Below are 25,760 nucleotides of genomic sequence, written 5' to 3'. Positions count from 1 at the left end.
AAACCATCAATAGGCTAATAAAATTGTACATGATGGTCCCATTTGTTTTTTAAAGCTTACTTTACTATTAACTTTAAACTAGTATGATTGCATGCAGTAATGACTTTCAAAATTACATATAAGTTTATTCCCACAAATCAACACTTCTAGAAATGGCCAAGAAAAGTATAAATCATGAGATAGAAATATATGGTCGACCACTAGATTATCTTCACTCAAAAGTACAGTAGGGAGTAAGTATCACATACATTTATCTTCTCCCCTCAAGGGATCCTTAGTGGGGATGAGCAAGGATTTTGTCTTGGGAGGGGCCAAAAAGAAAGTCATATAATAAAGAAGAAGTACATTCAAATATTCAATTTTAACTAACAGTGGACAACTAAATTCATACCAATGAATTCTCATTCATGATCAATTTAATTGCATAAAAATATATATAATATTCATAATACAAACCCATCTGTTTCTCAGAAAGATGAATTAAACTTAAAAAAAGTTCATACCAGTGATGCGGGGCTATTCCTTAATCTTTTATTATAGTTCTTGTACTTGAAAGAAGATGAAATCATGAAACGAGAGGGACCTGAGGGTGCATAGAAAGAAAGAAAAAAGTAATAAAATAAAATTCGACTAAAAAAAAAAAGTAATAAAATAGTTATAAGGACACTAACAAATAAAAGCTGTGGGAGGCTAGGAGAGTTGGACTTTTGGTTTTCCTAGGCAAGTAGGGTATGTAGTTATTATTTAATAAAAAATTATTTAAGAGGTTTAAGAAACAGATACAATTGGGGATCAAAATCCAAGATCATCAAAACGCGAACCCTTAGCTCTCAGGTCGAACAAAGTATTGCTAGAAAAACCACTTAGATATGGCATACAAAAACCGTGCACGTTTTTATGCAATGATAATAATAATAATAATGATAATAATAATAATAATAATAATAATAACAATAATTAATAATAATAATTAAACTAGCTAGGTAGGAAATCCACTAACCGAATGTGGTGTTTTCGCCCTACCTTATCCTAGAGTGTACACCTTACTCTCAGTTCTAGCAGAGTATTACCAGCATGTTTATTTACCTTGTATGGGTTATAGATAAATATTCCAGATGTAGGATAACTACTCTAATTTTTCCTATCTAGCTATCTGGTTGTAAACATACCGTACATATTCCCTATAAAATATACAAAGCCAAGCCTTCGATCAGTTGTGTGGCTGAAATCATAAAGTTCTCTATTTGTTATTATCCGTGACATCGAAGATTTCAACGTACCAATCCCTCATTGCAAAGCAAAGCTAGCGGTTTCTGACCAACCCAAAATCACTAGTGGCTCGGGTATATATACCAAGCACGTTATTTTCCGCACGGGCTGTTCATGAATGCAGAGATAGGTCAATCGCCATCTGTGATATGGAGATCGTTGCTTTGCGGAAGAGCTTTGCTTAACCTGAGGACTAGATGGAGCGTTGGCAATGGCATATGCATTTGTGCTTATCAAGATAGAGGAGTACTTATTACTGGGGGCGTCATTACATAAATTTTTCTTAAAACTTTCAGAAAAACTATAAACAATTTTAAAAAAAATTCTAAAATATGTATAGAGCTACATGTGGGTTGGGCCGGGAGGTGGCGGGGCTACCTCAGACTCAGGCCCACATGTAGTTCCGCCCCTGGTAAATTCTAAGTGCCAATCTGAATCACAAAAATGAAAAGCTATGAAAAAACAATCAGAAAATATTTAACAGGAATTTGAACAGAAATAGAGGAGTAGTGGTCGAATGAAAAGGAACCTCTGCAAGTTCAAGATCATCCTTTACCCAAAATGGATAAGCAAATATAGCAACATTGTTCTAAATTGAAATATTGTAATGAGTCAATCTTAGCAATCACAACATTTTTCGAAAGTAAAAAATTGCAATGAGTCAACTAGCTGCATGTAATTTATAGATCAGGAGGCAGCAACAAGTTCCACAGGACACCTCTTATCTCCTGCTTTAAAAATATGAATTTGAATTACACCTTGCATGACACACTCAAAAATGATGGTGTCCCCATGTGAAATATGGTTCGCTCTATAGCATTGTGCCCAACCTTTTGTCATGAGTAAGCGATTACGATCGAACTGGCCACCCCTTCTAAGTTTGACAGGCCATGACCTACCAGATGGATCTTCAAGTATTACCCTCTCCTTACTCATATGACCTTCAGCTACGGCTATTTTTTTTGGAATCATCTGCAGTTTGGAATATCATTAATATCAAAGGGGAATAATTCATAACTCTGCTGCATGTGTTGACTGTTGAGAAAAATAAGGTAGCTTGGAAATTGACCGGCCCAAAATTATTAAAAACCAAAACATGCATATATGACTAGAAGTATTTTCACTTGAATGACTCATATGTTGGAGTCATTAATTCAAAAGGAATTCTAAGATATATATCATTTACTATTTTGAATAACAACAGGTAAAGGCCGGGTTAAAAAACACATATAGTTGCGTATAAATTGGGTGAGAAATTAATTAGTACTCACCATGCGATATGTTAAATGCGTCTTCATAGTTTCCATAAAACAAGAATTCTCTGATTTGAACACCATGGATCCTGTTGCTGTCTCTTCTACATAACCTTTTGGACGTCTTTTTTCTGGCAAGACTTGATTGCCTACAGTACAGTGACAAATTGAGACACAATATAAGAAGAAAAAGAGTAAATTAAACAAGTTGCTAGAGAGAATACAGAGTAGTTAACATAAACATAATATAATGACTTACGACTTGTGCTTTCAGCAGCGGTTGTTTTGGTTTCCGAGTCTTTTTTATTACTTTCAGTTTCGTCCTTATCGCTTTCAGTTTCACAGTCAATAATTTCAACATTTACTGAAGCTTGATTTCCATTGTTCGCTAAGGAAACAGGACTGCTAGTACTTCTCTTCTTGGCTGCTTCTACATCCTTCTCGCAGCACCTTTTATCATAGACTGTGACATTGAACTTTGATCTCCCATTGTAACTGAAAACCAAAATATCCTCTTTCTCTAAAGCATGATCTTTCACAAAACCCTGCCAACCATCATCACGGAAGAACAAGCCATTCTTTCTCCTTTTCAATTCTACTTCCCATGTTCTACTGGGGCCTCTAAGAGTACATTTTCGAAGTGAATTCCCATGGAAGTTCTTGATAAACGCTGGTGGTATACGCTACAAAATTTAATAGCTTGTCTTTAAACACGACTGAGCAACCCTCAACAATGTTTAACTAACGTAAAGTATTACAATCAACTAAGTCTAGGTTACTGATCCAATATAATTGCAGCTATTACAAGACTCATGTGGCTGTTTATCAAAAAGAAAAAAAAACAAGTATCTATATATATATATATATATGAATGCTCTAAAACTAACTAATTAATAAGTTAATATAAAGCTAACCACCATGTTGGGCCCACCGCACAATGTAATCTCAAAATCAGAACCGTCTATTTTTTAGGCCCTACTTCAAAGATTATCCCTCTAAAAAATCTTCAAAATCGGAAATCATTTAGTCATTTGATTTAACAACAACTATTTATATGTTTTTATCGAAAACACTGATCGTCTATTTATTTGATCTTAATTAGATGACTAAATGATTTCCGACTTAATTGATTTTTTGTAATGATGATCTTTGAATTATGACCAAAATAATTGACGATTCGGATTATGAGATTAGTTATGTGGTGGTCTCAAAAGCATAGTTAGCTTCGTATTAATTTGCTAACTAGTTAATTTTAGAGCACTCCTCGTATATATATATATATATATATATAATCACAACAAAAAGAAATTCAAATTAAATATATGTAGAAGTGAATTGTAATCAAACTTACAAGAATATCTCTTTTTCCCTATCTTAATCTAAAAAGCATCAGCCGCTAACCACCCCAAGAAATACCAGAACATGCATAGCTATGATGGAAAGATTGATGTATAAAATGGCCAAGATTACTCAAATTTGTAGGTGACAGCAGCCCGGTTTTCTTTAAAGCTATTGAGGAAGAATTTTAAAGAAAAATTTCCAGAGAGAGAGAGTAGCTCGTCCAAAAACAAAAGAGAGATCCTAGAGAAGATGGAAATCAGTGGGAGGGAATGAGAGGTGGTGTCAGTGAGTTTTTTTGGGAGAAAGAAAAATGTATGTGGGAGAGAGAGGTAATGACATGTGGAAAAATAGGGAGAAAAAAATTCCGAGCTCTTGTTGTTCTAATTTCATCCTTCCTTGTAAAAAGAGGCTGAAGGCTTCTAGAACAAAATTAGCCGCTCTAGGTTGAGCGGGTGAACGTTACATTTATATATATAGGCCTATTTGAGCGTTCGGTAGTGCAAAATCTTTCTACATCGAGCGCTCAGACTTAATTTGTTGGCGGTTTAGCTTTGAGATTTTGTACTAGAGCTAAACCCTAACATAACGTCTCCACAAAGCCATTTTATACTCTAGGAAGGGTTTATACCCTCAAAACCAGGCAACGGAAGCATTGTCGAGCGCTGCTTAATACTATTGAAATCATTAAGTTGCAAAGATAATCTTTGAATAGACACCTAAACAATATATTGTTTGGATCCTTGAAATACTATATGTAGTGGGCCCTGTGAGTTATCCCTTTAATAAAATTATTTGAGATTGAAAGGGGTCTGGATAGATATAGATTTACATATAACATTTAAAACATGGAATTTTCAAAGCTTAGACATAACTAGTGAATAAAACTTAAAATGTCATAGCCCAAAGTACAATAATAATTAAAATACAACCAAAATCACACTAAATAATCATTAGGCAGACATTTACAATATAATATTCCAAATGAAAATCAATTAAAAACCAGGTTGACTACACAAACAATACTTGGAATAATTCAACCAAATCTTTGGAAAATCGTCAAATAATTGTGCCATACTAGCTAGTCGTCAAAATCATGCAATGAAAGTAGTTATTGATCTTGCAATTTAATGTGAAAAAAAGGACAGGATGTTACCAGATGCTTAGAGAACTTAGAGACATCACAATTCAAGACCTTGATAAATGAATGTTCCTTTGGCAAACGCTTGACTGGCTTCCTACCCATTTGAATCCTTGATGAAGAGTTTGCCAAAACCACGACCTTCTGGTTTTCAGTGTCAGAGTGAAGAGTTTACAGAATAAGGATAGAGAACATTGCGGTATATTGGAGGCTATTTAAAACATTTTAGGAGTGACTCCTTTGTAAAATGCAGTGTATTTGACTGCATTTACAGTTGAATCTGAGCTGTCCGAAAATGTAATTCTTTCTTTTATGGTAATGTAATAAAAGCATTTTTCCTTCTTTATTTTTTCTTGAGAAAAAAAAAATAAAAAATACTAACTACAACAACCCCGAAGATAACCAATACCGGTAGCGTCTCTTCAACACCGAACCACCATGACTATAGGGAATTAAATGTTCCATATAATGGGAAAATGTCCCATATCTACCCCGCTTAGGAAGCAAATCCGCAACAAAATTAGCTTCTTAGAAAATGTGCTGAAAGGTCACCTCTAGAAAATAACTAACGAGCTGAAAAATATCATTAACCAAAGATTGCACCCGCTACGACACTAGAACTTACGAGATCGAGATAATATCAATCACCATCTTTGAATCTTCTTTAACTTAGATCCACTTCAGCGCAATCGCAGCCCAAAGCAAGAAATTTACCAAAATCATGTAAGAAAGGTTTATGACTAGCTAATACATCCCTAGCCCATACTAAGCCCATTCATAGACCAATATACCAAGGATTTCCAAGCATAAGTGTTACGCCCCAAAACCCGGGTATGTCACAGCGGTACCTACCTTGAGAATATCCAAAACTATAATACCCGTACCTCGAGTATTATAATCCCAATATTCCAAAATAGGTTAAGCCCTTTGGGTTTGAAATAAACGGATTGGATCAAAGATAAACATCCAGCGTTGCAACGCGGTCAGAAAAGGTGGTCTGGCGTTGCAATGTGGCCGAAAAAGGTGGATAGCCGTTAATGTTCTAAAAATCGACCTAGGAGCTAGTCGGAGGCCTACCGTTGCGCCAAAAAGCTTGTCGAAAGAGAAAATCACCAGCAGAAAAGGCAGGCACGTACCTAGGCGGTCTAGGCAGGTACTAGGCGGGCTAGGTGAGATGGGCGCCTATTAAAAAAAACATTTGATTTTTTTTTTTTTCCTTTTTGACTGACTTTTCAGTCCTGTCTTTTTCTTTTTCTGTCACGCCCCCCCCCCCCCTCCCACTTTCTTCTTGTTTTTCTTTTTTCTGTAACCAAACACCCCCAGCCGAGCCACCACCTACGGGATCTCCACCGTCCGGCCACCAAATCCAGTGAGTAACGTACAATTGTTGTTCGAATAATAAATCTATCAAAAGGAAATAGATACTAAGGACAAGTGACGAAACCCTAGAAGAGCTAAAATGAAAAGAGACAAATTGCTTGAGTGCTTTGAGAAACTTGAGATGTGTTTGTGTTGATTTGTGTTAAGAGAGAGAGAGAGAGAGAGAGAGAGAGAGAGAAAGAGAGAGAAAGAGAGAGAGAAAAAGAGAGAGAGAAAAAGAGAGAGAGAGAGAAAAAGAGAACTTTTCTTCTTGCTTTTACTTCTTTATATAGTGATCAATCCTCTAGGGTTTAGAAAATCACTTTTCTTATTGCATTTGAACTCCTCTTCTTTACTTTACGCCCAAGGCTATCCATCCTTGCCTGATTTGGAAATCCTACACCTCCAAGGAATACTTGGCGTGATCTGGTAGGATTCTTTTCCTTTAAAAAAAAAAAACATGTTTTCGAATTAGCCTTCTTTTCTAGAACCTTCTCGCCGAGGGCCTGGGCTTCAACTTGGACTTTGGCTAACAATTGGGCTTTTACCAATCAGAATCTTGGGTTTAGCCGTGATCTCGGCCCAAATCCAATTTAGGGTGTAAACAGTTCCAAAGTAGAGAACCCCTCAGAATCTAAATACAATGTAAACTCAGGCAGACGAAACCCTCTCGAGTAATCCATGTTAATTAACAATCTCGGGAGGGAATGGTAACTGATATGTTGGTAAGTGTAGCATTACTGATTTTCTAAAGGGAGACTTAGAGTCCAGTCCATTTTATGAATGATCTTTCTTAGACTAAGACCGGTAGTGATTTAGAGTTTTTAATCAAGTCATTTTATTTTTCTTCTTTAACGATTTTATGTTAGGTTTTAACTCCGGGATTTTAGAGGATTTAGAGTTTTTAATCAAGTCCTTTTATTTTTCTTCTTTAACGATTTTATGTTAGGTTTTAACTCTGAAATTTTTTGCTCCAAAATCCCGGAGTTAAAACCTAATATGCAGCCTCTACAAAACTCACTTTACACTCTTAAAAGGAAAATACCCTTCAAATCAGGGGATGATTTTATTATGAATTAAAATGATTTTCTTATAAATTAAAAAGACTTTATTATGAATTTAAAAAAATTCTTATAAATTAAAAAACTTTATTATGAATTAAAATGATTTTTTTTATAAATTTTAAAACACCCCCGATCTCCATTTAAAAACAGTTTTTCTAAAGGATCCAAGCCTAATTATCTCTTTACTATAAATAACCTAAAGGTTAATTTACACCAATTAGTGGGACCAGCTGAAAGATGAGTCGGACTCTACTGCTTCTGTTGGGTTGGTCTACGGCACTATTGCTGGGACACATTCTCTTTTCAGTATTATTGCTAGCTGCAAATAAATCATAGGAAGAAATTAGGACTGTTCTATGTCTCATATCTTCAGAGATCTGGGCTGCATATTATATGGCTAGCTTGAGCCATGAGTTACCTTTGGGCAATCACAAGTTCTTAGCTCTCCTCCTTTGTCTATTGGGCCTATTTATATATATATATATATAAAACAACTTGAATGATAATTTTTCTCACTTTTTTTCCATAAAATTTATAATGAATTACTTTATCACTTGAACGTCATATGTTGTTGTAAAATAACCTATTTTGTTAAATTTTCTATTAAAATTACTAATGTAGCGTCTACTTAACTGAGGCCCATAATCCATCATGTGGACAAAAAATTATTAAAAAACTATTCTAAAACACTATTTTTTTAAAAAAGTTAAGTTAAAACAAAACTAGAAATTCAATTAATTAAAAAATAATAATAATAAAATCAAACCCAAGAAGGGAAAATCAAACTTGGGTGTATATGAGTAAATTCTATGGCTCTTCTAACTAAGCTGCACACCAACTACATCTCATCCCTTGTTTTAATCTTTTTAATTATCAAAGTTTTGTACTAATTGATTCGTCCATTGACATGTGAGTGAAAAATGTCCACCCGTGCCACATAAGTGCCATGTAGATGATTTCAACAAAAAACTTGATGGACTTGACCACATGTGGCATTTTGATACAGGAAATTCTATCTTTCAAGAGGTATAAATAAGCATAATTTAAAGCGTTATTTTTTTTAAAGTCCAGTTCAGAAATTACAGGAAATCTCAGTCTGGTCCACTTTAATGAGAAGCGTGCGACACGGAAGTCACCAAGCACTCGGTGAACAGGACCGAATGCTCGACACTATTCACTGAGTGCTCGGCAATTTTCACTGTGCGACAGTAACTATTTGAATTGCAAAAAACACTCATGTTATACTGTTATTAATTGCTACTGTCAAACAGTGTCAATGATTGTCACTGTGCGACAATGACAATTTACCTAGTATTAAAAAAAAAAAAAAAACACTCACTAAGCGCTTCGGAAAAAACATAACATAAGCTTCATTTGTACAAAATAAATTTATTTATCATTGCAACTTTTTTAGGTTTTTTTGTCATTAATTGACAGCTGTAAAATGACTTTAGAGTAATTTTCTTTAATTTAAATGATCAAGTTAATTCAATCTTGCTGCTGGGGTTGAAATATTGCTCCTGTGACCGCCCACCCATCTAACGAAATCCAGGAAAAGCTGGCTTGTTCGACCAGAAATCTTAAGCTTCTGAATCCTACAAAGAGCACAGAGAACCCGGGCGAGGCCCACCTCTTTATGATTCTATTCTCATCAATATCCTTTTGAGGTGGGGGAAAGGAGCTAGAAAGGGCATGTCCCTACCTAACTATTTTCTATTAATATATTCCAAAAAAGCATACTAATCCTTCTTAAGTATCAGTCTTCACAGCGAATTAAAGCAAAGTGAACCAAAAAAGAGTAAAAGAAAACAAATTATTTATGATGCTGACTTTTTTGTATTATAGAAATCATTTAACTTTAACATGCATACTATATTTGTGAAAATGATGCACAGCTGAGCTGTGAGAGGATTGGAATATATATATATATATATATATATATATATAATGTGTGCAGCCCGGATCAGGTTACCAAAGAGGAAGAATAAGCTTATCATTATCATGTAGGAAACGTTTTCATATTATGTACATCTATATTTTGAAGCATGAAATAATCAATTAGAATTAGGTTCTTCAAAACGTTTCTGGGTGCTCATAATAAAAACTAAAAAAAGAATTTCAGGCACTATATATATTTTGGTCGAACATTTGCTTGTCTGCTGCTATTATAACAAAATGGTTGAATGTCTCTGGTGCTTATAGGTTCATGAATCAATTAAAGGTTTGACTTATAATTTGGTCAAGAAGCATGCATATATATATATGGGTAGCTAATCATCGTGCATGATTGGTGAATTAAGAGCTGTTTTATGGTTGATACATAATTAATTAATTAATTTAGTCCTTAAGTAGAATATTATACAGGACAACAAGTCAACAACTACATGGAGAAAATAGGCAAAAACAAAAAAAAATGGTGTGAGCGATGGAACTTGGAAAGAATGTTGATACGCTGTATTAATGTCATAATGTGAAGAATATATATTAATATATCAAGACGTGCAGTTTTAATTTCCACGTCAAGTTCCCAACTAACATACTGGATCAGCTGATAATTCAGTTGACATTTTAAGAATAAGATCACAACAGAATGTATATATCATAAATTTATTGGAAATCAAGAATTGATGCGCCTGACCAACCCTACCAAAGAATTACTGATGATATCATTGACCTAGCTACTCAAACATGACACATATTCATCATAATAAACTATAGGATAGGATCCAAAAGAAGCTGCAAAGTAATTATCTCCCAATAAAGTTTCTCTAATTTCGAAAGAAAATATCATGGCACTGCAACTAGTTTTAAACCGGACATTTCCACTATTAAAGAGTAATTAGTTTAAAATTTATTCTATGCAAAGTTCATATCATGTGACATGATGATATACTATTTAAAATTAATTGAACTCTAAAGTTCTAGTTACCCTTAATAAAAGCTAGTATATACGTGTAATGCACAGCCTTATAATTGAGTTGGTAATTCACATGTATCACTTAATGTTACCATTATATATACAATAATTAATTTTTCCAAATAGTTGGACACCATGTCGATCGCTACGTTCACATTCATGCATATGTGGGTACTCTCTCTATATCTCTCTTCCACAAGGATCTATAAATAGGAACAGGTGCGTGAGAGTTGAGACACACCCCCATCAAGCATAATGAAGCCAATAACTGTCATTCTCTCAGTATTCCTCTGCTTCTTATCTCATGATCACTTCCTCTTCTTGGAGGGAGTAGGACCCTCTCTGAGCCACGCTGCTGGTGGCAGCTGGAAATTGTTGCAAGAAAGCATTGGCATTTCGGCCATGCACATGCAACTCCTCCACAACGACCGCGTCGTCATTTTCGACCGCACTGACTTCGGCAAATCCAATTTGTCACTGCCCGATGGCAAATGCCGCAACGGCACAAACGACTGCACCGCACACTCCGCCGAGTACGACGTTGCCACCAATTCCTTTCGACCCCTTATGGTCCAGACCAATGTTTGGTGCTCCTCTGGGGTTGTAACGGCTAACGGCAGTCTTGTCCAATCTGGTGGCTCTGATAACGGCGAACGTAGGGTCAGGATTTTCGAGCCCTGCACCGGTTGTGATTGGACGGAGATTGACTCTGCTTTGAACGTTCGGCGATGGTACTCAACCAATCATATTCTGCCAGATGGACGAATGATTATCATTGGTGGTCGGAGACAATTCAACTACGAGTTTTATCCAAAAACTGAGTCTTCTATGAACGTGTACAGTTTGCCTTTCCTTGTGCAGACCAATGAGCCCAAAGAAGAGAACAATTTGTACCCATTTGTTTTTCTCAACGTGGATGGTAGCTTGTTTATTTTCGCCAATAATCGAGCTATATTGTTCAATTATGTGAACAACACCATCGTCAAGACGTACCCGGTAATACCCGGTGGCGACCCGAGGTCTTATCCGAGCACCGGCTCGGCGGTGTTGCTCCCTCTGAAGAACTTATCGCAGTCTCAGTTTGTTGAAGCTGAGGTTCTGGTGTGTGGTGGAACTCCCAAAGGGTCTTATACCAATGCAAACAAGGGCACATTTGTGGAAGCTCTAAACACATGCGCTCGGATCAAAATATCCGACCCGAATCCGCAGTGGGTTGTGGAGACAATGCCCCAAGCTAGAGTTATGAGTGACATGATATTGCTTCCAAACGGTGACGTCTTGATCATCAACGGTGGAGGAGCAGGGGCTGCAGGGTGGGAAATTGGGCGGAACCCTGTTTTAAACCCAGTAGTTTACAGACCCGACAATGCAACCGGGTCACGATTCGAAGTACAAAACCCGACCACCATACCACGGATGTACCATTCCGCGGCACTATTGCTACGCGATGGTCGGGTGCTTGTTGGAGGTAGTAATCCTCATGACTTGTACCAATTCGGAAACAACGTGCTGTTTCCAACGGAGTTGAGCTTGGAGGCCTTTTATCCTTCTTATTTGGAACAACAATACACTAATTTAAGTAGGAAAAAAGTTAGTTGGGTTATTAAACTTTTTGATATGTACGTGGACCGCTCATCGAGTCTAGCAAGTAGGTGGTGGTATCACACCCTTCTCAAAGAAACCGTATGTGACACTCTCGCCTCAAATGACCCCGCACGTCCCGGAATGAGGACCTCCCATTTCCATATATTAAAAGAAAAAAACCAAGAAAATGGATGGAGACGTCTGGAAAATATTGTCTTATCTAATTAAATTTTTTAATTACCATCCAGTTAAACCTTATTGTTTAATTGTGTGAAAATATAGTGCCAACCTAACGATTTTCTAGTTAATCTCGAAAAGGCTAAAACATACTAATTAATCCTTCTTAAGTGCCAATGCCCAAAGTGAAAGCAAAGTGAACCACCAAACAAGAGAAATAAACAAATTAAGATGCTGACTTTTTTTGTATTATAGAAATCATTTCACTTCAACATATATGCATATATAATATATTTGTGAAAATGATGCAGCTAGCTAGCTAGCTGGGAGAGCATTGGAATATATATATATATATATATATATGTCTAGCTTTAGAATCAGGGTATCAAAGGGGAAAGAAAATTAAATAACCTTATCTTATCATGTAGGAAACATTTTTATATATACATCCATATTTGGAAAGCTTGATATAATTGGTTAGAAGTTCTTCAAATTAAGCGTTTTCTGGTTGCTCATTACCAAAAAATAAAAATAATAAAATCAGACACTATATTTTAATTAATTGATTCAACATTTGGTTGTCTACTGATCGATATAACAAAATGTTTGAATGCAACTGGTGCTTATTATAGGTTCATGAATCAAATGTTTGACTTATAATTTGTCAACAACCATGCATATATGGCTGGCTAATCATTATGGTTCATGAATCAAGAGCCTTTTTTTTTTGAAGGGTCGATACATAACTCCTTAGTTTGAATATTATAAAGGCCAAGAACTACAAGCTAGTGGAAAATATGATTGTCCAAAAAAAATTAGGTGATAGAAACTTGGCACAAGACTCATCAATATTCAAACTAAGAAAGAATATAGACGCAGAATGTATGTCATAATGTCATCGTATATCAACTTAATATATATATATATATAGATATAATATTGTATGAATATGATCACGACGTGCAATTTTTATTTCGACGTCCCTATTACGTACCTAACTAATTGGATCAGCTAATCACAATTCAGTTGACATTGTAAGAATAAGATCACAACAGAATATTATATATATAACGAATGTATTGGATATCAAGAATTTATGTGCCTGACCAACCGTACAAAAGAATTAATCATCATTGAGCCACGGTAGATATCTCAACCATGACACATAATCATCATAATAAACTATATTAGGATCGAATATATATCTCGGTTTATAACAATAAACTAAACTCTTTAATTCTCCACTGTACGTTGGATATATCCTTCAATCCTTAAAAATTAATACTTCTTACTTCTCCACTGTAGTAATAATTAATACTTCTTTCATAGAATGAGGTTTGTATGCCAAACACTGGAGATTAAGAACCAAGAGAATGACTTGCCTATCACCGGGATAGGAGAGGTGGCATCCCTCCCTCTCATTTCTGTCTCTCTCCCCCTCGATCTCCCTCTCTCCTTTCTCTTTCTCTCATTTATGTCTCTGTCTCTCTCTTGGACGTGACAGTATATTGGATACACTCAATAATGTTTCCTCGAGAAGCTCCCAATTAAATTCCACCCTACATGTAATTAAAAATTTTCAATCCAAAACTTTTATTAACTGACTGCATGCTGCATAGCATAGTATATAATCTCCTGCCAAAAAAAGTATAGTACGTATGTAATTTGAAATATGTAAAAAAATTACCAACTACCTATATTGGTTTAGTGATATTTTTCTATACAATATTCGAGATAGAGATTTTAAATTTGAATCTTCCTCCTCATAATTAAAAATTAATAATATAACGTACACATGTACAATTAATTATTAATATCAAAATTATAAACTACGTATACGTATAAAAAAGATCATTCTTATAAACCTAAAAAACCCTAGCCGCCACCCTCAAACGCTCTCTTCTCTCTCCCCAACCCTATCTGTCTCAGCCAAGTATTTATAGGAGTGGAGGCGGTGGTTCCTGTGTTCCTCAGAGGCCCGCATGTCCTACCCCCGCCTCTCCCTTCTCATTCTCTTTTTCCTTTGTTGTTTTGGTTGGTTCTCATAAATTTATTGGAAATCAAGAATATATTGATGCCCCTGACCAACCCTATCAAAGAATTACTGATGATATCATTGACCTAGCTACCCTCAAACATGACACATATTCATCATAATAAACTATAGGATAGGATCCCAAAGAAGCTGCAAAGTAATTATCTCCCGATAAAGTTTCTCTAATTTCGAAAGAAAATATCATGGGACTGCAACTAGTTTTAAACCGGACATTTCCACTATTAAAGAGTAATTAGTTTAAAAATTATTCTATGCAAAGTTAATATCATGTGACATGATGATATACTATTTAAATTCATTGAACTCTAAAGTTCTAGCTACCCTTAATAAGAGCTAGTATATACGTATAATGCACAGCCTTATAATTGAGTTGGTGATTCATATGTATCACTTAATGTTACCATTATATATACAATAATTAATTTTTCCAAATAGTTGGACACCATGTCGATCGCTACGTTCACATTCATGCATATGTGGGTACTCTCTCTATATCTCTCTTCCACAAGGATCTATAAATATGAACAGGTGCGTGAGAGTTGAGACACACCCCCATCAAGCATAATGAAGCCAATAACTGTCATTCTCTCAGTATTCCTCTGCTTCTTATCTCATGATCACTTCCTCTTCTTGGAGGGAGTAGGACCCTCTCTGAGCCACGCTGCTGGTGGCAGCTGGAAATTGTTGCAAGAAAGCATTGGCATTTCGGCCATGCACATGCAACTCCTCCACAACGACCGCGTCGTCATTTTCGACCGCACTGACTTCGGCAAATCCAATTTGTCACTGCCCGATGGCAAATGCCGCAACGGCACAAACGACTGCACCGCACACTCCGCCGAGTACGACGTTGCCACCAATTCCTTTCGACCCCTTATGGTCCAGACCAATGTTTGGTGCTCCTCTGGGGTTGTAACGGCTAACGGCAGTCTTGTCCAATCTGGTGGCTCTGATAACGGCGAACGTAGGGTCAGGATTTTCGAGCCCTGCACCGGTTGTGATTGGACGGAGATTGACTCTGCTTTGAACGTTCGGCGATGGTACTCAACCAATCATATTCTGCCAGATGGACGAATGATTATCATTGGTGGTCGGAGACAATTCAACTACGAGTTTTATCCAAAAACTGAGTCTTCTATGAACGTGTACAGTTTGCCTTTCCTTGTGCAGACCAATGAGCCCAAAGAAGAGAACAATTTGTACCCATTTGTTTTTCTCAACGTGGATGGTAGCTTGTTTATTTTCGCCAATAATCGAGCTATATTGTTCAATTATGTGAACAACACCATCGTCAAGACGTACCCGGTAATACCCGGTGGCGACCCGAGGTCTTATCCGAGCACCGGCTCGGCGGTGTTGCTCCCTCTGAAGAACTTATCGCAGTCTCAGTTTGTTGAAGCTGAGGTTCTGGTGTGTGGTGGAACTCCCAAAGGGTCTTATACCAATGCAAACAAGGGCACATTTGTGGAAGCTCTAAACACATGCGCTCGGATCAAAATATCCGACCCGAATCCGCAGTGGGTTGTGGAGACAATGCCCCAAGCTAGAGTTATGAGTGACATGATATTGCTTCCAAACGGTGACGTCTTGATCATCAACGGTGGAGGAGCAGGGGCTGCAGGGTGGGAAATTGGGCGGAACCCTGTTTTAAACCCAGTAGTTTACAGACCCGACAATGCAACCGGGTCACGATTCGAAGTACAAAACCCGACCACCATACCACGGATGTACCATTCCGCGGCACTATTGCTACGCGATGGTCGGGTGCTTGTTGGAGGTAGTAATCCTCATGACTTGTACCAATTCGGAAACAACGTGCTGTTTCCAACGGAGTTGAGCTTGGAGGCCTTTTATCCTTCTTATTTGGAACAACAATACACTAATTTACGACCAAAAATCACTGCACCCAAATCTCAAGTTATGATCAAATACGCAAGAAAGCTTGTTATTCGATTTTCAGTGAGCGGAGCACTTGCACCAAATTTGGTGTCAGTGACAATGGTGGCACCCTCCTTCAACACACATTCATTCTCAATGAATCAAAGATTGTTGGTTCTTGATGCTAAGAAGGTGAGAAAAATTGGGAGATCGACATTTGAAGTTGAGGTTACGACACCCTCTTCCAAGTATCTTGCGCCTTCAGGGTATTACTTGCTACATCTGGTACATCAACAAATTCCAAGCGAGGGCATTTGGGTCCAAATCCTCTGAAATTAAAATATTTTTTTTGTTTTATTAATATAATTAATTATCTGTCAAAACATTAATAAAATGTTAATGGATACAGACTTTATCTAAAAATACTATATATAGTATGCTAGCTTATTTCTGTATCTCTTAATTAACATGAATAACGTTTAAGATGTATTTTCTTTTATGTACCAAAGATCAATTGTATTAAATTTTTTATATGTCCAATCACTTGTATTGAAACAGAATAAAGTCACAAGTATTAGTTTTCATTGCACATTTCGTCGATATATTTGCAAGATAATGTTGTCGTGTTCGTAATTTAAAATTTTTCAACATCGAGTGCTCGAACTTGGTTTGTTGGCGGTTTAGCTCTGAAATTTTGTATTAGAGCTAAACTCTAACATAATGCCTTTACAAAGGCTATTCTAAACCTTAGGAAGAGATGGTTGAACCCATCGGCTTATACCCTCAAAATCAAGCAGTGTCGAGCGCTGCTTAATATTATTGAAATCATTAAGTCGCAAAGATCAATGATCATTGAATAGAGACCTTAAAAATATATTGTTTGGATCCTTGAAATACTATATGTAGTGAGCCCATGAGTCATCTCTTTAGTAAAATTATTTGAGATTGAAAGGGGTCTGGATAGATATAGATTTACGTATAACATTTAAAACATGAAATTTTCAAAGCTTAAACAAAACTAGTGAATAAAACTTAAAATGTCATAGCCCAAAGTACAATAATAGTTTAAATACAACCAAAATCACACTAAATCATCATTAGGCAGACATTTACAACATAATATTCCAAATGAAAATCAATTAAAAACTAGGTTGACTACACAAACAATACTTGGAATAATTCAACCAAATCATTGGAAACTCGTCAAATAATTGTGCCATACTAGTCGTCACAATTAAGCAATGAAAGTAGTAATTGACCTTGCAATTTAAAGTGAAAAAAAGGACAGGATGTTACCAGATGCGCGCTAAGAGAACTTAGAGACGTCACAATTCAAGACCTTGATAAATGAATGTTCCTTTGGCGAACGCTTGAGTGGCTTCCTACCCATTTGAAACCTTGATGAAGAGTTTGCCAAAATCTCGACCTTCTGGTTTTCAGTGTCAGAGTGAAGAGTTTACAGAATCACAAGGATAGAGAACATTGCTGTATATTGGAGGCTATTTAAAACATTTTAGGAGTGACTCCTTTGTAAAATGTAGTGTATTTGACTGCATTTACAATTGAACTGTCCGAAAATGTAATCCTTTCTTTTATGGTTATGTAATAAAAGCATTTTCGTTCTTTGTTTTTTCTTGAGAAAAAACAAAACAAAAAATACTAACTACAAAAACCCTGAAGATAACCAATACCGGTAGTGTCTCTTCAACACTGAACCACCATGACTATAGGGAATTAAATGTTCTAATTATGGGAAACTGTCCCATATCTACCCAGCTTAGGAAGCAAATCCGCAACAAAATTGGCTTCTTAAAATATGTGCTGAAAGGTCTCCTCTAGAAAATAACTAACAAGCTAAAAAATATCATTAATCAAAGATTGCACCCGCTACAACACCAGAACTTACGAGATCGAGATAATATCAATCACCATATTTGAATCTTCTTTAACTTCGATCCACTTCAGCGCAATCGCAACCCAAAGCAAGAAATTTACCAAAATCATGTAAGAAAGGGTTCATGACTAGCTAATACACCCCTAGCCCATACTAAGCCCAAAATCATGTCGATATATTTGCAAGATATTTGAAAAAAAAATATATATCCATTTTTTCAAAAAAAAAATTTAAATTAAATATATTTTATTACATAAGTAAATACATTTTATCACATAAATTTATAGTTTAAACATTAATGTGCAAATTAAATGATTAATGTCATAAGAAAAAATAAAATATATTTATTTCTTAAACGGTCAATAACGGGTTTCGCGGGTAAACACGAACACGACATGAAAACTTAATGAGTCCACACGATTTCAACACGACACAATATAAGCCTCAACCCGAACACTGAATTTTTGTTTCGTGACGTGTTTACAAGGTCGACTAGGATATTGTCAGGACTACCCATATATATATACATACATAAATTCTCTTTGCAGAAGTGTCCTTTCTGTAACTAAATAGACATGGGTCTTTTTATGATTTTTTACCATTTTTAGAATTGGGTGACATAGGTCTTTTAAAATATATACATATATAGTTGGTTTATGAATTAGGTGACAAATTAGTACACAACATGCGATATACTTTAAATTTTTCTTCATAGTTTCCTTAAAACATATATGAATTCATCTCCGATTTGAACACCATGAGTCCTGATGATGTTTCTTCTACATAATTAACCCTTTGCATGTCTTTTTTTAGCACGAATTGATCGCCTACACAGTGACAAATTGAAACACAATTAAAGAAGAAAAAGAGTAAAACAAGTTGCAAGAGAGTATGCAGATAAGTTAACTTAAATAGAGTACTATAACTTACAACTTGTTTTTTCAGAAATGGTTGTTCTTGTTTGGAGTCTTAGTTCTCACTTTCAGTTTCACAATCAACAATTTCAACTTTCACTCGAGCTCGATTTCCTTTCTACGCCAAGGAAACAAGACTGCCAGTACTTCGCCTTTTGGCTGCTACCCACCCCAAGAAATAGCAGAACATGCCTATAAGGGCTAACCTAAAAATTACCACGTGGAAAAAGGCTATTAGGCAAGTCACAAACAGTCAACAGAGAGCCCTGACTCCACGGCCAAAAAAAACACCTTCCCGGCCCAAAGCATACTCTTCGGCCATAGCTAGCCATTCAACAAAGTGGACCGGAGTTAACAAGCCAACAACAGGAATCTCATGACATCACCTAAGGGAACAAGCTCTGAAAAGTGACACTGTCATGTTACTATTCCAGCTCAGAAAGGATAAGATGTGGCATGCATAAAGCTGGCAATAGTACAAGGTTAGGTAAAGTTCAAAAGGAGATCAAAAAGGGCCTTACACGTAGAGCCCATCCAAATGGGATCATGGAAAACCCTAACCTCATAAGGTGGTAAAAATACCAAGCTACAAAAGGAATACGGGCATCATCAACCTCCCGAACAAAAAAACCATACCCCAAGCGGCTAACCTTTTTCCTTTGAATATTCAAAGCAACTTTTTTTTTTTTTTTTTGTCTTTTCATTCTAGTTTCTGTAACTCTCTTGTCTTTTAGGTTATCACTGTCATTGAAGACAAACCTTTGTTAGTTCTTTAAGGATGTCTGAAGCTCATTGCTTTTATTTGTTGTTGTTATCTTTATATATTGCTTTCCTTTTCCTATTTTATTGTAAGCTCTTTATGAACACTCTAAAAGTAGTTTCTGTATTTCCCTCTTTGTTTCTAAGCTTAATGAACTTTGTTTTCTAGATCTGCTATTTCTAACTTTTGTTATAATGCTCTGAAATATCTGAAGGTCATCACCTACTCATTGACCAACATTTGTTGGGTAAAGACCTATTTGCATTCCAGCTTTATCCTCGAGTCAGTATTTCTTTTTTTTTTTTTTACTTGGCTATTTTGAATTGACCCAAGACAACATTTGCTTGTTCTACTATCAACATGGTTTGATCAAGGGTTGAAAGCATGGTTAGATTCTTGGTACGAACTACCATCAGCTATCAATCACATCCTCGCCATATTGAGTATTTATCTCTTTAAAGTTTATTGTTTTTATTTACGTCAAAATACTTTAAGTCCTATATCAACTTCATTTGAGTTCAGGCATAGAGTCATCATAAACACTTCTAGGTGAAGTCCTAGCACAAGACTAGGAACAAAAAGGACAATGGCCGAGAGTTACTACCCGACCTCAGCCCACAATCACTTGATCCACTTCCACGGCCGCATATTTAGAATTTCGGCCTAGATACTGTTTGCCCACCTATTTGGCGGTGGCACGCCCACAATCCTTTGATCTACGTGGCAGCTTTGTAGCTCTCCACGTGGCATAGTAAACTTTTAGGCCAAAACAATGCCTTTAAAGCTAGTCAGAAGAGTGATATATAAAATGTCCAAGATTAATCAAATTTGTAGGTGACTTTAAAGCTATTGAGGGAAGACTTTGAAAGAAAAAGATCAAGGGAGAGAGAGTAGCTGATCCAAAAAGAAAAGATAAATCCTAGAGAAGATGGACATCGGTCAAAGGGAATGATAGATGGTGTCAGTGAGTTTATGTGGGAGAGGGAGAGAAAACATTCCGAGTTATTATTTTTGAGCAAATTACAATTTAGTACCTCAATTTTACATATTGTTTCAACTTAGTACCCCAACTTTGAAAACTTGCAGAAAAGTACCTCAACTTTCATTTTGTGTCAAAATAGTACCTCCTTTAGTTTTTCTGTCAAATAAATTGTTATATGCTGATGTGGTAGGGGTATTTTCATCTTTTTTCCCATATTTAAAAAAAATGTTAATTACACTTACACCCCCTAAGGTTTATCGTCTTTTCACATACACCCCCTAGGGTTTCAATAATTACACATACACCCCCTGAGGTTTTAAAACTATTACATATAACTCCCTATAGTGAGACGAAAATGATGAGAAATTATGCAAAAAAGCATGCTAAGGGATTAAATAGCCTAATAAGATTATTCAAGGTGTAAGGTCCAACCTGAATACAAATATTTTCTTTTTTATTTATTTATTTTTTTCTTGTAAGGGGTTATATGCAACAGTTTAAAACCTCAGGGGATGTATGTGAAAAGACGATAAACCTCAGGGGGTGTAAGTGTAATTAACTCAAAAAAAAATATTTTTAAATACTTTTGAATAAAAAAATTAAAACTTTTAAAAATTAAAAAAAAAAATTTGGGGGTGAACATGGGCAGGGAGGGTCGGGTAAAGGGGGTAGGTTGGGGGTTGAGTAAAGGGGTGAGTTCGGGGAGGGGGAGGGGGAGGGGCTGTATGAGGGGGTGGGTTAGGGGGAGAGAGGCAGGGGTGGTTCTAGGTGGGGAAGAAGAAAGAGGGCTGGGGGGTTGGTGCTGGGTGAGGGGTGCGAGAGGGTGGAGCTCGTGGTTGGAGATGGGGAGGGAGGGAGGGAGGGAGGTGGGTGGGTTGGGTGGTCGACGCAAGGGAGGCGGAGGAGGGTTCGGGGCTGGGGTTGGACTGGGATTTCGGGGAGCGAGAGAGAGAAAGAGAAAGAAAGAGAGAGAGAGAGAGAGAGGTGGATGGGTCGGCGGCGGGGTGGGTAGGGTCGGCGAATTTCGGGGAGCGAGAGAGAGAAAGAAAGAGAGAGAGAGAGAGAGAGAGAGAGAGAGAGAGAGAGAGAGAAAGAAAGAAAGAAAGAAAGAGAAAGAGAGGTGGATGGGTCGGCAGTGGGGTGGGTGGGTCGGCGGTAAGGTGGGTGGCTGGGACGCTGGGGGTGGGGGTGGGGTGCGACGAGATAAGGTGGGGGGGAGAGAGGTGGGTCAGGCAGGGAGAGGAGGAGGATGGGTGGGGAGAGGGCTGGCGGGGAGGGGAAGGGATGGGGAAGGAATGGGGCTGGGGTTGCGTGGGGAAGGGGAAGGGGGAAAAGTTTCAATATTTATTAATATTTATTTTAATGTTTTAATTTTTAAAAGTTTTATTGAAAATTTTATTTAAAAAGTTTTAATATAATTTTTAATATTTTTATTTTAATATTTATTTAAAAAATTTTAAGAAATTTTTTTATTCAAAAGTTTTTAAAAATATTATTATTTTTTAAATGTTAAGAAAAAGACAAAAATATCCCCGCCACGTCAGCAGATAATGATTTATTTGACAGAAAAACTAATGGAGGTACTATTTTGACACAAAATGAAAGTTGAGGTACTTTTTTGCAAGTTTTCAAAGTTTAGGTACTAAGTTGAAACAACATGTAAAATTGAGGTACTAAATTGTAATTTGCTCTTTTTTTTTATACTTCCTTGGAAATTGGGCCATAAGGATTCTAGAAAAAAATCAAATATACTAATATATATATATAACTTTTAAAACATGGAATTTTCTAAGCTTAGACATAACTATTACGTAAAAATTATAAATTCATATCCCAAAATAAAATTATAATTAACATATAACTAAAATCATACTCAATCATCAGTAGGCAGACATTAACAATACAATGTTCCTCATGAAAGTAGCAATTGATCTTGCAATTTATAGTGAAAAAAAGGTATGCCAGTATGTTATCAGATGTTGAGAGAACTCTAAGACGTCACAAGTCAGAACCTTGAAAAATTATTTTTCCTTTGGATAATGTTTGATTGGCTTCCTACCTATTTGAATCCTTGATGAACAGTTTGCCCTAACCTCAAACTTCTTGTATTTTTTTTTTTTAGAGTGAAGAGTTCACATAATCACAAGTACAGAGAACGTTGTGCTATATTGGAGGCTGTTTGAAACATTTTAGGTGTGACTGCTCTGTAAAATGTAGACTGTCGTAATTGGTTTTCTATACCATGCAGTTGAACCTTAGCTGTCCGGAAACTGTCATCCCTTCTTTTATTGTTACGTACTAAAAGTATATTTCCTTTTTCATTTTTTTTAGAGAAAAAACTGCTAACCAATGCTGGGTGTTGGATTCGGGTGCTGGTAGGTCCTAGGTGTTGAGTGCTTGATATCGGTCTTGGGTGGTAAGTTTGGGTCTAGATGCCAGGTCCTGGTTTCGATTCCTAGTCCAAGTCAGGGTTCCGGTTGCAAGTTCGAGTCTGTGTTCTGATTTTGGGTCCGGGTTCGTGTCTGGGTCCGAGTTTGAGTTTGGGTCCTAGGTGTCAAGTCCAAGTCTGGGTTCCAGGTGAAATCTTCACTCTAAAACAAAAAACAAGAAGTTCGAGGTTAGGGCAAACTCTTCATCAAGGATTCAAATGGATAGGAAGCCAATCAAGCATTAGCCAAAGGAAAAAAATCATTTTAATTTCACGGTTCTGACTTGTGACATCTTAGAGTTCTCTCAGCATCTGATAACATACTAGTCGACCTTTTTTCACTGTAAATTGCAAGATCAATTGCTACTTTCATCGGGGACATTGTATTGTCAATATCTGCCTAATGATAATTGAGTGTGATTTTAGTTGTATTTTAATTATAATTTTATTTTGGGATATGAATTTTTTTTCTTTTTGACATTTAAATGATAACTATTTTCTTTTGTATTTAAAACATTTTATTTTGAAGGCAAACTATATAAAATCAAGTCCCAATCTGAATCACACACAGAACTGAAAGTACAACAAAACCAAATCCTTCACAAGGTTTGAACAACAACAGAAGAGTTGTTGGGGAATGAAAAGTAACCTTAAATTCAAGATCATCCTTTACCCAAAATGGATAAACAAATATAGCAATCTCAACATTGTCCTAAAAAGAAAATTGCAATGTCAAACATAGCATCACAACATTTTTCAAAAATGAAAATTGCATCGAGTCAACTAACTCTAACTTTTTAAATCAGGAGGCAGCTGCAAGTACGTACACGGACACTTCTTGTCTCCTGCTTTAAAAATATGAATTTGAATTACTTACACCTCACACACTCAAAAAGAATTTTGTCCCCATGTGAAATATGGTTTGCTCTACCGCATTGTGCCCAACGTACCTTTTGTCATGATCGAGCAAGCGATTATGATCAACTTGGCCAGTGCTTCTAAGTTTAACAGGCCATGACCTACCAGATGGATCTTCAAGTACTACACTCTCCTTACTCGTATGATTTTCAGCTACGGCTATTACACCTTTGGAATCATATGCAGTTTGGAACATCATTGATATGCAGGGGAAAGAAATCCATAACCCAGCAGGGGTGTTGATCAAAATAAGTTGGCAAAACATATTCATGCCACAAGTATTTCACTTGAATGATTCCTAGATTTAGTACTCAAGCCTTACACTTGAGTTGCATATTTTGGAGTAATTCATAAGGTATTCTAAGATATCATTTATGTACTATTTCCAATCACAACAGGTAAAGGTTTAAAAACATATTAATTAGTTGGCTTATGAATTGGGTGACAAATTAGTACTCACCATGCGATATTTTAAAATTTTCTTCCTAGTTTCCATAAAACATGAATTCTCTGACTTGAACACCATGGATCCCGATGATGTTTTTTCTACATAAAATTTTGCACGTCTTTTTTCTGGCACGACTTGATCGCCTACACAGTGAAAAATTGAGACATAATTTCCTCAAAAAAAAAAAAAAAAAAAAGCAATGCAGTCTGTTCGATTGTCCATGATATGAGAGATGAAGATAAGATAATTCTAAAGTTAAGTGAGATTAGATGGGTGTAGAAAGGTGGGTGGGTAAAATAAGATTATTTTTCTGTTTATTTTTACTTAAGCCCTTAGATGTCATTTTATAATATGCCAAATTTGTAATTATAATCTTTATTAAAAATTGGGTGGTGTTATGGCATAAAATGTCTCTGCCACAACGGCGAGGCTTTCGACCTTTGGGGTGTGAGTTCGCGGGCGTGCCACTAATCAGCTTTGAGTAGCCAAATAGAAAAAGTGTGTAAAAAGGTTAATTAAAATAAATGTGAGGCACCAAATGAAAATCTAACTTCTAAAAACGATTGAGCGATATAAAAGGATGGAAAAATATATCTAGATTTATTTCTTGCTTAGGCATTCCAGGACTTTGGGTATGAACAATCAATGAAAACTAATAAATAAAAAGAGTCTAATATAAACTGAAGAAAACTAAAAGACAAGCCTTTAAAATAAAAGCTAGCTGATGTAAATAACATTAATGTAAACTTGATGCTAAGTGGAGGCTGGATCTTAGCAAGACAACAACAAAAATATAAATATTAAAGATCTTGGAGCTTGACAAAACTGTATAAAGAAATTGAAAGCAGTATGAACAATCAATGAAAACTAATAAATAAAAAGAGTCTAATATAAACTGAAGAAAACTAAAAGACAAGCCTTTAAAATAAAAGCTAGCTGATGTAAATAACATTAATGTAAACTTGATGCTAAGTGGAGGCTGGATCTTAGCAAGACAACAACAAAAATATAAATATTAAAGATCTTGGAGCTTGACAAAACTGTATAAAGAAATTGAAAGCAGTATGAACAATCAATGAAAACTAATAAATAAAAAGAGTCTAATATAAACTGAAGAAAACTAAAAGACAAGCCTTTAAAATAAAAGCTAGCTGATGTAAATAACATTAATGTAAACTTGATGCTAAGTGGAGGCTGGATCTTAGCAAGACAACAACAAAAATATAAATATTAAAGATCTTGGAGCTTGACAAAACTGTATAAAGAAATTGAAAGCAACAAAAAGGGGGCTTGAAAGCTATGAAAATGAAAATACAAAGAGCTTTGAGAATGAAAAAAGCCTTTGGGCTGAATGTGAGAGCAAAGTTGCTGGGAGATTCA

General features: G+C 36.1%; 1 protein-coding gene and 2 pseudogenes across 1 annotated transcript; 2 read left to right on the top strand and 1 right to left on the bottom strand.

The window, feature by feature from the left end:
- Nucleotides 1–1,956: 1,956 nt before the first annotated feature.
- LOC147299253 (B3 domain-containing protein Os03g0212300-like) lies at nt 1,957–5,106 on the bottom strand. Its single transcript, XM_086229839.1, has 4 exons — nt 5,017–5,106; nt 2,926–3,205; nt 2,541–2,635; nt 1,957–2,241 (listed from the first exon to the last, which is right to left on the bottom strand). Exons 1-4 carry the CDS (start codon nt 5,104–5,106, stop codon nt 1,957–1,959), a joined length of 750 nt encoding a protein of 249 aa, XP_086085965.1.
- A 5,637-nt stretch (nt 5,107–10,743) lies between these two features.
- Nucleotides 10,744–12,191, top strand: LOC147299252 (aldehyde oxidase GLOX1 pseudogene; annotated as a pseudogene).
- A 2,663-nt stretch (nt 12,192–14,854) lies between these two features.
- Nucleotides 14,855–16,369, top strand: LOC147299251 (aldehyde oxidase GLOX1 pseudogene; annotated as a pseudogene).
- The last annotated feature ends 9,391 nt before the right edge of the window (nt 16,370–25,760 follow it).

This window comes from Dryas octopetala, chromosome 1, assembly GCF_963921425.1.
Source record: "Dryas octopetala chromosome 1, drDryOcto1.1, whole genome shotgun sequence".
Lineage (NCBI taxonomy): Eukaryota > Viridiplantae > Streptophyta > Magnoliopsida > Rosales > Rosaceae > Dryas > Dryas octopetala.
Note: the sequence above shows the minus strand (reverse complement) of the source record. Positions and strands in the feature narration are given on the sequence as shown.